We start from the raw sequence: 14,993 nt of genomic DNA, 5'->3' as shown, positions 1-14,993 counted from the left end.
GCCCCGGCTCCCCGTCCGCATCTGTCCCCGCTGCTGGTTCTGTTTCCATCCCTCCCTCAGCCCCGGCTCTCCAACACCCGCGGCCCATGCAGTTGATATGACTTTTGAAACTTTCGTTGATCACAGAATTTCTCACGACAGAGGGTGAGAAGTTTGTGATCAGCGTGAGAGCATGAGAATTTGGCGAAATGCGTGATTCTCACGCTCAATGCGTGAGAGTTGGCAGCCCTGATTAAGGTGCCCAGAAATGTGGGGACTATGTACAAGCACTGCTGTAGTTTCTACATGGTGAAACCAAAATGTATAAAAATGGCCTTTATTAAAATCTGACAATGTACACTTTAACCACATGTGATTTTTATTCTATTACAAATCTTAAATTGTGGAGTACAGAGGCAAATAAATAAATGATGGGTCTTTGTCTCAAACATTATGGAGTCATTGTATCTAAAAGCCTCTTGAATGCCACTGTTGTATCTGCCTCCACCACCATGCCTGACAAAGTGTCCAGGCCCCCATTACTCTCTGTAAATTAAAAAAAAACTTCCCCCGCACATCTCCATTAAACTTACCCCCCTCTCACCTTGTGGCCCCCCTAGTGTTGGACATTTCCACCCTGGGGCAAATGGTTCTGACTGTCTATCCTAACTATGCCTCTTATGTACTTCAATCAAGTTTTCCTTTAACACCCTGACATTCCAAAGAAGCCAATCCACCAATTTCTGCAGTGATTTTGAATGAATGAAAACTTTATTGTCATTTAGATATACACCTAGACACAGTGCACCTTGAACGAAATTTCGTTGCATTTGACTCTCCAAATCAGGTAATGGTAAAAGTGCTAGGTGCGTCCATAAAAATGCCTCATGTGCATGGTTCTGTAAAATAAAATATATATAAAAGGTTTTTTAAAAAGTGTCGATATTTAAAAAGTTCTAGCCTCGGTTTTGTTGATTGTTCAGTAATCTTATGGCCTGGGGGATGAAGCTGTTGCAGAACCTGGTTGTCTCGCTCTTCATGCTGCGGTACCTCCTCCCAGAGTTAAGCAGTATAAACAGTCCAAATTGTGGGTGTGTGGGGGCTCTGGTAATGCCCTTAGCTCTAATCAGACAGCGCTTGTACCCCATGTCCATGATGGAAGGAAGAGAAGTCCCAATGATTTTTCCGCTGTCCTCACCACTCTCTGAAGGCACTTCCAGTCCGCAGCTGTACAGCTGCCGCACCACGTAGAGATGCAGCTGGTCATGACCGACTCAATTGTGCTTCTGTAGAAAGTGGCGAGGATGGGAGGGTGGAGGTGTAAACTTCTCAACCTGCGGAGGAAGTACAACCGCTGCTGTGCCCGTTTTGCCAGAGATGTAATGTTTGTGGACCAGTTTAAGGTGTCCGTTATATGCACCCCCAGGAACTTGATGCTTTTCACCTGCTCCACTGCTGAGTTGTTGATGCATAGTGGAGTGTGACTGGGCTGAATTTTCCTTCTGAAATCGATGACAATCTCCTTGGTTTTGTTCACATTTAGGAGAAGGTTGTTCCTGCTGCATCAGCTCACCAGCTGTTCCACCTCCTCTCTATATGCCTGGTCGTCGTTATTGCGGATGAGGCCCACTACTGTTGTGTCATCCGCGTATTTGATGATATGGTTAGTAGTGGACCTGGCGACACAGTCATGTGTCATCAATGTGAAGAGCAGCGGACTAAGGACACAGCCCTGAGGGGAGCCGGTGCTCAGTGTGATGACCGAGGAGGTGTTCTTCCCCACCCGCACAGACTGGGGTCTTTCAGAAAGGAAATCCAGGATCCAGTTGCATAGTATGGTATTGAATCCTAGGGGTGCCAGTTTGCTCACCAGATGCTGGGGGATTATCGTGTTAAATGCTGAGCTGAAATCAACAAACAGCATCCGCACGTGGGTGTTCCTCTCCTCCAGGTGTTGTAGGCTCAGGTGGACTGCAGAGGAGATAGCATCCTCTGTGGAGCGGTTCGGGCGATAAGCAAACTGGAACGGGTCAAAACTGGAGGGGAGTTTAGAGACCATGTGCTGCTTAATAAGCCTCTCAAAGCACTTCATTATTATTGATGTGAGTGCTACGGGGCGGTAATCATTCAGGCAGGTTATTGTGGACTTTTTGGGAATTGGTATGATGGTGACTGTCTTGAAACATGATGGAACAATGGCCTGGTTCAGGGAGATGTTAAAAATATCTGTCAGAACCAGAGCCAGCTGGTCGGCACATCCCCTAAGCAGACGCCCCGGTATGTTATCCGGTCCGGCTGCCTTTCGCTGGTCAATACCCTCCAGGATTCTGCGGACTTCAGCAGTTTCAAAAGACAGTGTCTGTTCTCCTGGTTGTGGCTCTAATTTCCTCACTGTAGTGGTGTTCAGTGCCTCAAACCTGCCGAAATGATTATTTAGTTCATTTAGAAAGCCTGTGTCATCCTTACAAGACATCTGAGGGGCCTTGTAGTTTGTTATGGCCCGGATGCCTTCCCACATGTTCCTGGTGTTGGTATCATCCTGGAAGAAACCCTGGATTTTCTGTCCGTGGGCGCGCTTTGCTTTCCTAATTTCGCGGTTGAGGTTGGCTCTCGCTGTTCTCAGAGCCCCCAAATCACCAGATTTAAAAGCCGCATTTCGTGCTTTCAGCATAGCACGCATCTCTGCAGTAATCCAAGGTTTGTGGTTGGCCCGGGTTGTGATGTTCCTGATGACAGTGACGTCCTCCATGCACTTCTGTATGTATCCCGACACTGACATGGCATACTCATCCACATTGATGTTTTGGTTGTGAGTGGCTGCTGTCCTGAACATGTCCCAGTCCGTGCACTCAAAGCAGTCCTGGAGTGCTTCTGTAGCTCCCTCAGACCAGACTCTAACCTGCTTCACAATGGGTTTCTCTCTGATCAGCAGGGGCTTATAGGCTGGGATGAGCATTACAGAGAGGTGGTCAGAGGAGCCGAGGTGAGGCCGGGGTACTGCTCTGAAAGCCTGCTTGATGTTACTGTAGACCCGGTCCAGCGTATTCTCTCCACGTGTAGCAAAGTCCACATATTGATGGAAATGAGGGAGGACAGTCTTCATGTTGGCCTGGTTAAAGTCCCCAGCAACAATGACAACGCCCTCTGGATGATTTCTTTGCAGCTCACTAATGGAACGGTAGAGAATACGCAGAGCCTCCTTAGTGTTGGCTGCGGGGGGATGTATACAGCAGTAATGCTAACCACAGTAAACTCCCGTGGCAGATAGAATGGCCTGCATTTCACAGTCAAAAACTCTATATCCGGAGAGCAGTGGCTGGAAACAGCGGTAGCATTATTACACCAGCTGTTGTTTGTGTAGATGCACACACCCCCACCCCGGGATTTACCAGTCAAAACAGTATCCCTGTCGAGCCGGAAAGTTGTTAGCCTACCTAAGCTGACAGCCGCATCAGGTACAGATGGGTTTAGCCATGTCTCTGTCAAAACTATAACGCAGCAGTCTCTCACCTCCCTTTTTATTGTGAGATCCAGATGTAGATAATCCATTTTATTTTCCAGAGAGCGGACATTCGACAGGAGAACGGATGGGAGCGGTGTCCTCTACGGGTTAGCCTTTAGCCTCGCCGTTAGCCCACCTCGACAGCCCCGCTTCTGTCTTCTGTAGCGCCGCCTCCGTGTCCTTCTGTAGCGCCGCCTCCGTGTTCTTCTGTAGCGGCCAGTGTTTGTGAATGTCTCCGCAATTCTGCAGGCCGCTGGGCCCTCCCGACACAGCAGTCCGAGACAGTGCAGGCGTTCCTCGAGTTCAACGTCCACGTAGTCTCTACTGCTTAACCGTTGTAATCGTTGTAATCTCAGTAATGCCCCATGATCGTACGTTAACTTGCAGCCTGCCCGCTGCAAGTTATGAAGCCGGACCTTAGAAAACTTATCGCTATCCCTAACGAGAGTCAATGCAGCCGCAGCCAACCAGGGCGCCGCCATTTTCAATATTTTGCTCAAGTAACAGTAATTAATGTGCAGGTCCCAGATGTGAATATTGGCAGACTATTCAGTTTCAGACACAACACATATCCAAGTCCTTACCTGCTATTCACAATGTATTTATAAAGCAGGTATTATTGCATAGATTGGGAGCTACAGTTGATTTACCTTTCCCAGATTCATTGCATATGCATTTCTCTGCTGGTCATTGGACTATTTTAACGAGCCACTGAAGAAATACTTAAAACATACGCAAAATGCAATGTTCTTCACAGCTGTGTGGAGCATATTGTGCAGTTATAAAACTGCTAAGTATACTTTATAGTTTTTGTTTAAGATTTAGTGACAATATAAACAACGTAACAAGCTTTAAGCAACTGCAGTGAAGCCACTTGTATGTTAGAAGAGGTGATAAAATGCCTGCTAATTTCATGAGAAAGTGTTGTTAAAATTATAATATTTAGTATAGGATTGGAAACTTCAATTCATGAATATTCCACTATTTTTAAGATGCTTTGATGCAAGGATCTGTTCTGATCGGACAGTACGTGTAATTTACAACGTTCAAATCTTGCACACATTATATAGAGACATTATATAAAGAGATTCTGTTCCTCAGATCTCACTGTAAACTGATTATTTTCCTCTTTGTTAAATCGGAAATGAATAAATTCAATGAGGGCCAATTACCATGAATATATATTTATTCCCTTCTCCCATGCAGTAAATGGCCTTAAAGTATCAATAGATGTTGCATTAAAACTCTTTGAGTGGCGTCATACTGTCATTCTTTTAAAAACAATGTATCTCTTTGATTACCGAATGTAGATTACATGGAAACAGTTTTATTTTGAAGTCTAGTTGCCCTTTGAATTAACTACCTGCTACCCTTATTCCAGTGGCTCATGAAGATGTGTGTATTTCTGTAACAAACATTCCTGACTTGAAAAATGCTGTAAAAGTTTATGGGAGAATTTACGTAAAGTCGTATTTCCGTAGGTCAGGTCTTCCGTGACCAGGAGAGTTCCTGTATTGGAATAGAAGGTAGATGATCCAAGGGTTACTGACGATCTTTGCTTTACTTATTGCTGAGATTTGCGTATTGCTGGCTCGTAATCGCTAGTTTGTCCTTTTGCAGTTTGAACTGTGAAGTAAAAATGAACAGCAGGTTTGGACTTGATGGATAGGACACCGGTTCTGATTACAGGGAGACTTCAAGTAAAAACATTTGTCTGCCTGTCGCTGGAAAAATGATCTGTCATTAGATCATTTGCAGATTATCTTGGAATTAGTTGCAACCGGTGTAGTGCCAGACACTGCAGTCTGCAGTGAAACATACCTCTACTACATTCAAAACGCATAATTCCTATTAATTGTAGTTCATTTGAGAACTGCCAATCCCTTTGCATAATTAGGGGAAATGTTTTGCCTACATGTGATAGGGTGATGGTACTGCATTTAGCGTTTTCTTAGTAAGGAAACTTAAAGACTGCTGGCTGCAAACCATGCTGAGATGAGGCAACAGCTTGGCCAGCAGGTGGTATTCCAGTGATGAGTCCAAAACAAAACGCTCAAAGTGTCGAGGGAAAGGGATTGGAAAGATGATCTTAAATTATAGTGGTTGCGTAACTCAAGAGAAATGGTATTTTGTAGAATTTGCGCATTGTTATTGTTAGTGACATATAAGGCAGAGGATATTTGAGTGCACATATATATATTTTGTAGACACAATCAATGATAGGATTGAAGGTGTTGCTTTGTTATCAGGAGTCTTGCTGAAACTTCTCAACGTTAGTTAAAAATAATGTTAATCCTACTGGAAATACAAACACAAATGTTAAAGGCCTCAAACTTTATTAAACAAATGCTGTACAGCAAAACAAGTGGTGAAAATTAATGTTCATGTTTTGTAACTTGAGATGCTATGAAGATGTTTTCCCATGTTGACTCGCAATGCAACGTAGCTGCCTTTGTTGTTGCAGTTCTTTTTCATTATTTATTAAAGAAATTGGAGGATATGTAACAAAACAACACATACATTGCCAAATGATACATGTAAAGTAAGATGGGATTGTTCTTGCAACATAGGATGTTCTTGTAACATTCATCCCAGAATGTCCTGCCATTTTTATTTATCGCTCCTCCAAAGATTTTAAATATAAATGAAAACATCTAATGTTCTGTCTTAGTTTAGCTAATCAATTCCTGAAAATTTATAAATCCATATTTACAAATTCTATAATGTTTGTTTTATGCCGTGCCGTTGCTGGGTTTATATTTTGCTATATTAAAATCTCAAATGTTAAATTATTTGGCATCCAAAGAAATACTCCCATGGTAGGCCAATCAGCCCCTCGAGTCTGTTTATTGAACATGCGCCTATTAAATGGCTGAACAAGCTGCAAAGGTGCCTTTCTCCAGATCCCTTGCCCAATCTGGTTATCCTTTCTTGTATTTAGAGTTTCTCTAGTTTTCACTGGCGAATGAAGTTACACACCTCAAATGATTAATTGTGATTATAGTTGCATTTTTTAGCTTACGGATCCCTCCTACATTCACATTAACTGAGCCGCATGTCTGGAAAATCCTTACCTGCATTGCCCAGGGATAAATTGCAATCTCAGAATCTGTTTCTAGCTCCTTATCGATATAGGGAGAATATTAATGATTTTTTGTTAAAAATGTTACATGGGTTTCGACACAACTTTTCATTAAGACAAAGCTTTTAAAAACTATATCAGCCTATGTTATATTGAACTATTTAAATTGAATTCAGTTTTAAATTGGCTCTATTCCATGCTATGTGCTAATAGTGAATATTCCGTGCTGAATCTATATACCTATAAATGTCTCATCTTGTATGTATGTATACGTGTGTGAATGTATGTGTTTTTCTACCTTCGTCAAAACGTACATATTGTGACTCACATTTTCCCCCTCCACGCAGTAATCAGGTTCACTTAAGATCTCATCCTATATTTCACAAGTTATTGACGATTCAAGTTTTTAAAAAGGCAAAAACGGTTCTCACACACAGCCTTTTTCCAGTACTTTCCACTGATGATGTCACAATACCACTCACAGTGCACCAATCACAATGGGCTCTCAAGCTGCCGAGTGCCACTCCCCCCCCAACCCCCCCCAGGTTATTCACACCCTCTTCCCCCTCCCCCCCCCTTGGTTATTCACCCCCCTCTCCTCCTGGGTTATTCACAACCCCCGCCCCCGGGTTATTCATGATTAAAGGTTTTTTAAAAACCAAAACCACCTTTTAAAACACCAGCCTCCAGTGACGTCACAATGCCCCCCAACCCCCCCCCCCCGCCCCAACGGTACAGTGAAACAGAATATTCCACCACCTTCCAGTGATGTTTGGGGGAGGGAGGGCCTCATTTCAATAGCAACTTCATTAGCTCCCCAACGCGCCTAATGGGTTTACACCTAGTCTGGTGTAATATTGAGTTTGAACGTGCTTCATTGTCCATTATTGTTCTGAAGAAAGTCCTGAAGATCTTCTGAAGGGATCTGACCTGAAACGTTGCCTGCCCATGTCCTCCAGACATGCTACCTGACCCGCTGAATTATTAGAGCACTTTGTGTTCTAACATCTGCAGTTCCTTGTGTCTCCATTATTGATTCTGTTCCTTCTGGAGCATGAGTCAAGAGTCAAGAGAGTTTTATTGTCATGTGTCCCAGATATGACAATGAAATTCTTACTTGCTGCAGCACAACAGAATATGTAAACATAGTACAAAACGGAAGATAAAACCTCAGTGTGTTTATAGCCCATAGATCATATATACACAATAAATAAACAGATATAGTGCGATCATAATAATAGACTGTTATTGTTCAGAGCTTATTTGATGTCGTGTTTAATAGCCTGATGGCTGTGGGGAAGCAGCTGTTCCTGAACCTGGATGTTACAGATTTTAGGCTCCTGTACCATCTTCCTGATGGCAACGGTGAAATGAGTGTGACCAGGATGGTGTGGGTCTTTGATGATGTTGGCAGTCTTTATGAGGCAGCGACTGCGATAGATCCCTTCGATGGTGGGGAGCTCAGAGCCGGGGGTGGACTGGGCAGTGGTCACAACTTTCTGCAGTCTTTTCCGCTCCTGGACATTCAAGTTGCCGATGCAGCCAGTCAGTATGCTCTCTACTGTGCACCTGTAGAAGTTCGAGAGAATCCTCCTTGACATACCGACTCTCTGAAATCTTCTCAGGAAGTAGAGGCGCTGATGTGCCTTATTTATAATTGCATCAGTGTGCTGGGTCCAGGAAAGATCTTCGGAAATATGCACGCCCAGGAATTTGACGTTTTTGACCCTTTCCACCATTGATATAAATGGGATTGTGGGTCACCATCCTTCCACTTCAAAGTCCACAATCAGTTCCTAGAATAACACATTACAATTCAAGGACATTAAAAAGTCGCTTCTTTCCTTGTTTTCATCATGCCTGTTGTAGTGAAAGCCAAGATTGTGAGAAGCTATAAAATGTTGACTTTGTGCTTCTTTTTGCCTTGAGTTTGTTGTTTATTATGCGGTTCACTTTAACACTGGCGCAGCTTTTTCTTGGCAGGTTTTGTCATTGTGGACCTTGCCAAGTTCCTAGAAGTTTCCAAACGGAAGCATAACACTTTATTAAGCAATCTGTACTAAATATCTGAAAATATAAACACAGCAATGGCATGGAGTAAAATGAAGATTACAAAATGTGTAAATATGAATTATAAATTTGCAGGAATTGATTAGTTAAACTATGATAGCAAAGTAGCTGTTTTCATTTATATTTAAAATCTTTTTTTAAATTTTTATGCAATTGTTATGCAATGATTTAAAAAGTCAGATATTTCACAAACTTTTTCCTTGTTAAATATTTACTCTGAAAGGAGACTGTTTGAATTTATTTTTATTTCGCTCTTGTTTTGTCAGGCCCAGCAGTCGTCGGGAGAAGACATGGAGATATCAGACGATGAAATAAGTACGAGTCCAATAACCAGTGCGGAGTGCTCGGAGACGATAGTGGTCAGCTCCTCAGCTCCTGCGATACCTATACCGCCACCAGGATTCCATCCACTGCCCCCACCTCCGCAAACAGGATTTCCATTGCCGCCACCTCTTCCTCCCCCTCCCCCTCCCCCTCCTCCTCCGACACATCCTGCCGTTTCGGTTCCACCCCCTCCGCTCCCCGCCCGGTCAGACCTGTGTCCCCCTGGGGTGCCCCCTCCTCCCCCACCCCCGCCGCCCCCTCCCCCGCCTCCTCCACCACCACCACCCCCCATGCTCCCGCACCTTCATCCTTTCCCACCGAACATGTACCCCATGATGTCCATGGACCTGATGAACTGTATAGGCAATCAGTGGGGGAGCGTGCAGATGTCCTTTCAGATGCAGACTCAGATGCTGAGCCGTATGATGCAAGGCCAAGGGCCATCTCCATACCCGCCTTTCATTGCTGGCGGAATAAACATCCAGTTTGGAAATATGCAGCCCTGCCGCCCATATCTGGTGAATTCAACTCTTGCTCACAGCCAGCCATGGACTCCTTTGCCAAAGTTTGATCCCACCGTTCCACCACCCGGATACGAGCTCAAGAAAGAGGACCCTCACAAAGCCACCATTGACGGAGTCTTGCTGGTGGTCATGAAGGAACTTAAGAGTATAATGAAGCGAGACTTGAATCGCAAAATGGTCGAGATGGTGGCATTTAGGACTTTTGATGAATGGTGGGAGAGGAAAGAACGCAAAGCAAAGGTAAGACACTTGTTTACTTATGCCTTTTAGGACTATAACTTGCTGCATTTGTGCCAATGTTGATCTTGATTTTTCTTGCAATATGTTTCACTATTTGGTCTATCAGTGGCCCTCTTCTTTGCTGATGCTTTGATACTTGTAAATTGTTTGAAGTGAATTTCTTCAGAGAAAACAAAATACAGGGATGTAATGCTGAGACTTCATAAGGCCGTATTTGGAATATTGTGATCGTATTTGGAGTATTGTAAGCAGTTTTAGCCTCAGAATAAAAGGACGTACCTTTAGAAAGGAGATGAAGAGGAATTTCTTTAGTCAGAGGGTAGTGAATCTATGGAATTCATTGCCACAGAAGGCTGTGGAGGTCAAATCGATGGATATTTTAAAGGTGAAGAATGATAGAATCTTGATTAGTATGGGTGTCAGGGGTTACTGGGATAAGGCAAGAGAATAGGGTTGAGAGGGAAAACCATGACTGAATGATGGAGTAGACCTGATGGGCCGAATGGCCTATGTCTGCTCCTACAACTTATAAACCAATGAATTTTACCATAGGATTCCTCCCTAGATCATCTTCAGTGGATATAGTTAACGTGGAAATTCTGCCCACGGCTTTATCTCTCTTATATACTGCAATCTCGACATGTAATTGTCAAATAGACCGTTCTTAAAATGGACAGATGTTGCTATTGAAAATGTCAAAGCAGGACTTGCTCATTTCAATCAGTAAATATATCGGGGACTAGACATTCTGTTTGGCGTTGCTATAATTACCTAATAATTGATTTATTCTACTCCTGGGATTTTATGATGCCAATATTATTTCCCATTGTTGCCGATGGTCATTAAGTTTGCAATTGTGTTCTCTGTTGCTGCAGTACTTTTGAGCTAGGAAATTATTCCACAGTAAAAGCTCCTTGCACCGTTAATAGAACTGGCCATTTGAGAGAGGAAAACAACACCAAAGAATGGCCATAATAGGAGCAGATTTCCGGCCAGGATTGTATGTTTCATTAGAGAGCTGTCCGATGTTAGGATTGTTATATTATTTGTGAATATGTCAGTTGTTTCTCAACATTGAGGTGGTTGGTAAGAACTAGTTCTTTATAGGTTTTATTTAACAACATTTTTATGACTTGAGTCTGATGTTTTCCAGGTGTTTTGTTTGACAGCAAGTGTGCTAATATTATGAAACACATGTTAATAGTTAAGCTACTGTGTGAGGCATTTATCAACCAAAGAAACCCAGATGAGAATAACTTTCAGTGAACCAAGCTCTGCAGCTTGCACCAAGCCGATGGGTCTTGATCCGAAACATCACCTATTCCCTTTTTCCAGAGATGCTGTCTGACCTGTTGAGTTACTCCAGCATTTTGTATATTTCTTCAGTTCTCATACTAACAAGAATATGGTCTATATCTGCAGTCTACTGAGCTGGATGTCAACTCCCAAAACCAGTGGATTGCAGTTAAGGTTTGGGGATAAAACTCTTGGAAGTATTAAAAAAAAAACCCTCAGAAACCCATGCACACTTTAAGCATATGTGCAACAGCCACTCCACAATGAAGAGTGACAGCGTCCAAGGGTCAAACAGCATGGAAACAGGCCTTTTGGCCCAACTTGCCCATGTTGACCAAGATGCTCCATCTGCCGCACTCACCTGCTCGCCTTCCGCCCATATCCCTCTAAACCTTTCCTATCCATGGACCTGTTCAAATGTCTTCTGAATGTTCATACACATGCATCTTCCACTCCTCAGAACTGACATGGAAGCAAGTTATTTGAGGGATTGTCTAAAAGAAGGGATACAATTTGATGAATTGAATTAAATCAGATGGAAAGGTCTCCTCTGTTCTTCCTGCAACTGGCTCTTCCCATTCACCTCACTGGGGTCACAGTTATGAGCACAGTACTGATCAGCAGGTAATTTTTTTCAGTCCGAGAACTAGGATAGCAGTCGGTGGAGAGTCCATGGGTGCAGCGCAAGGGGAGGTAGAAGCACTGCAGCATAAAAGAAGATGCCGTTGCCAGTCTGAGCCAGTGCAGTGCTGAACCTGGGGGAAAAGGAAAAATCCAACAGAGGTGATTGATACTCTGGAGTAAGAACCAATAAGTAAAAGCCCTGAGAGAATATACACAGAACCACGCTGGGAGGAACTCAATATCCATCAGTTTCTAGATTCCTCTAGAATTTGTTTCTCTCTACCTATGTCAGTGAATCTCTTTATTTCAAATAGCTCATGATGTTAACTAGTTCATAAATGATATATTTCGCATTTAATCTTCACATGAACTTTCCACCACTAACTAAGATAATCGATCAACATGTTCTTTTTAATCCCTTTCTTTACATCCCTTGTATATGTGTGTGTGCGCATGCAGGCAGACATGCACGCATGCACAGAGACGCAGACACAGGCAGGTGCAGACACAGACACACATGCAGACACACACTCTCACCACTAGTTTTAGGAATGCCTCGTCTCATTTATAAGTGAACGGGATGAAATAAAGGGCACTATGATTTAGGGACAATTGCAGAGGAATTGTCACTGGCAGTAATTTTTCATGCTGTTTGGATACTAGGAGGTTGTTCCAGGTTGGGGATTAGATAGATAGATATAGATAGATATAATTTATTGCCACACAACCAGGGTTGGTGGAAATTTGGGTTGTCAGCAGCAGTACAATAATAAAGAACACACAATAAAACTGTAACACAAACATCCACCACAGCATTCATCACTGTGGTGGAAGGCACAAACATTTGGCCAGTCCTCCTCCATTTCCCCCCCGTGGTCAGGACCAGAGTCCAGTCAGTCCAGGATTGGCTCTTCCCCACCGGAGACCGCGGCTTTAGATTGTTGTAGGCCGCAGGCCGGCGGTCGAGATTTAAAGTCCCCGCCGCAGCCAGAAGCACCGTAGACTGCAGGGCCGGCGGTCGAAGCTCCCCTCCAGGGGTGATGGTAAGTCCATGCCAGCCCCGCGGTAGAAGTCGGCCGCGGGCCGGCAGTGCTGGCTTCTTCTTCTTCCCCCGGGTCCCCAACGTGAGATCCCGGGCTGTAGACGCCGCACCAGCTGGAGCTCTGCAGACCGCGGCTTCAGGCTGCGACTTCAGGCTGCCGGCTGCCTCGGGCCAGCGAAACGGAGCACTCCCCTCCAGCGAGCCCCAGCGAGGGCTCACCCGCTCCACGCCGAGAGTCCACGCTGCGCCCGCCGCTGAAGCCCCGGGCGCGTCTCCGGGAAAGGCCGCGTCGATCCTTGATGTTAGGCCACGGAGGGAGGCGACCTGGAAAAAGTCGCCTCTCCATGAAGGAGGCGACCGAAGCGGTTTCCCCCTCACCCCCCCACACCACCCCCCACACAAAACACACAAAGAAACACAAAATACACACTTTAAAACATACTAAAAAATAAAAAAAAGCTGGAAAAACTGACGCGCTACTGACATGGCTGCACACAGAGGAGCGCCCCCTACAGATCCTATGGTTAATGGTCACTGTAGGATAATAGATTAATTAAGGGCAAACGAGAGTAATGCATCACTTACAATGCGGTGTACATGAACTTCCAGAAGACTTTTGATAAAGTGCCCTGTGCTAGGCTTATCAACATATGGCATGAAAAGGATACTGCTAGTCGACTAAGTAAAAGATCAAAATCTTTGATATACAAATTCCTTATCTATCTTGACACCGGTGTGGAATAGATAGGGTAGGTGCTCAGAGTCCTTTAAACAGAGCAGGGAAATCCAAGAACCAGAGGACATGGGTTTAAGGTGAGAGGGGAAAGATTTAACGGGAATCTGAAGGGCAACTTTTTGGTATGGGTATATGGAATGAGATGCCAGAGGGGGTAGTTGGGGCAGGTACTATAACAACATTTAAAAGACATTTGGACAGGGACATGACTAGGAAAGGTTTAGAGGGATAAGGGCCAAACGTGGGCACGTGAGACTAGTGTAGCTGGGATATCTTGGTTGGCCAAGTGAAGTTGAGCCGAAGGGCCTGTTTCTGTGCTGGACGACTCTGAATCTTTGTTAATCTTACTAGATTGATCAACTGCATCATTGCAATATTTAAATATTGGGAAAGTAATAGTAACTTGCTGGTCCTGCAGAATTATTCCACCATATGATTCTTGCAGAGGCAAGGTCATACTTTCACACAGATGATAGCCCTGTGATATATGGCATAACTTTGGCAGATCTAAAATATGGGCATCCTTGAGCTGCTGGGAGTCCATTGCACATGCCCAAACTATCTAGCAATTTATCACTGCATTCAGCCAGCATTGGTTCAATGAGGAGTGTTGAGGCCATGAATATAACAAATGCAGGAGCGGCAAGGTGGCACAGCGGTAGAATTGCTGCCTTGCAGCTCCAGAGACCCAGGTTAGATCCTGACTACAGATGCTGTCTATACGGAGATTGTACATTCTTCCTGTGACCTGCGTGGGTTTTCTCCAGGTGCCCTGGTTTCCTCCCACACTCCAATGACCTACAGATTTGTAGATGAATTGGCTTCAGTAAAATTAGAAATTGTCCCTAGTATGTGCAGGATAGTGTTAGTGTGTGTGGATCACCAGTCGACATGGACTCTAAACTAAACTAAAACATTGAGAAGCCAATCATTAGAAACTACAGCACAGGATTCCATGTTTGCTCATTGATTGATAGATAGGTACAGCATGGAGAATGGCCCTTCAGCCCACCAAGTCCGTGCCGGCCATCGATCAACCATTCATACCAGCTCCATGTTATCCCACTTCCTACACAACAGAGGCAACTTACAGAGGCCAATTACCCTACAAACCTGCACGTCTTTGTGACTGAAGGAAACCCACACAGACACGGGGAGAACATGCAAACTCCACACAGACAGTACCCGTGGTCAGGATCAAACCTAACGGGTGATCGAATTGCCGGTGTGGACTCGGTGGGCTGAACGGCTTGTTTCCATGCTGTATCTCAAAAACTAAAACTAAATTTATTCATTATGGATACCATTGCTGGTAACCTTCTCCAGGTGCTCTGGAGAAAGTGGTTGTGATCTGCCGCCTTAAATTGCTGCATTTGGCGCAGTGAACGCTGTTTAGAAGGGGCAATGAAGGGTTTTTAAATGAGGAAGAAACAAGTTAGGATGATATGTGACCTGACAGTGGTGGTAGTCCTATGTGATTGCTTGGCCTTATTCCAACTGGCATACTTTGCCATCGTGAGGGTTTGGTTAAAATCAATCTTGACTATAATTCAAAGTGCTGGAAGAACTCAGCA

General features: G+C 44.2%; 1 protein-coding gene across 3 annotated transcripts in view; it reads left to right on the top strand.

The window, feature by feature from the left end:
- The window catches only part of setd1b (SET domain containing 1B, histone lysine methyltransferase), a 111,657-nt gene that overhangs the window by 49,956 nt on the left and 46,708 nt on the right, over positions 1 to 14,993 (top strand). For all 3 annotated transcript variants that reach the window (XM_033043236.1, XM_033043237.1, XM_033043238.1), the window contains one exon: positions 8,900 to 9,721. In XM_033043236.1, coding sequence (XP_032899127.1) covers positions 8,900 to 9,721 — 822 coding nt within the window. The remainder of the gene's footprint in view (positions 1 to 8,899; positions 9,722 to 14,993) is intronic.

This window comes from Amblyraja radiata, chromosome 25 (genome assembly GCF_010909765.2).
Source record: "Amblyraja radiata isolate CabotCenter1 chromosome 25, sAmbRad1.1.pri, whole genome shotgun sequence".
Lineage (NCBI taxonomy): Eukaryota > Metazoa > Chordata > Chondrichthyes > Rajiformes > Rajidae > Amblyraja > Amblyraja radiata.
The sequence above is the reverse complement of the archived record's forward strand: the minus strand, read 5'-3'. Positions and strand labels throughout refer to the sequence as shown.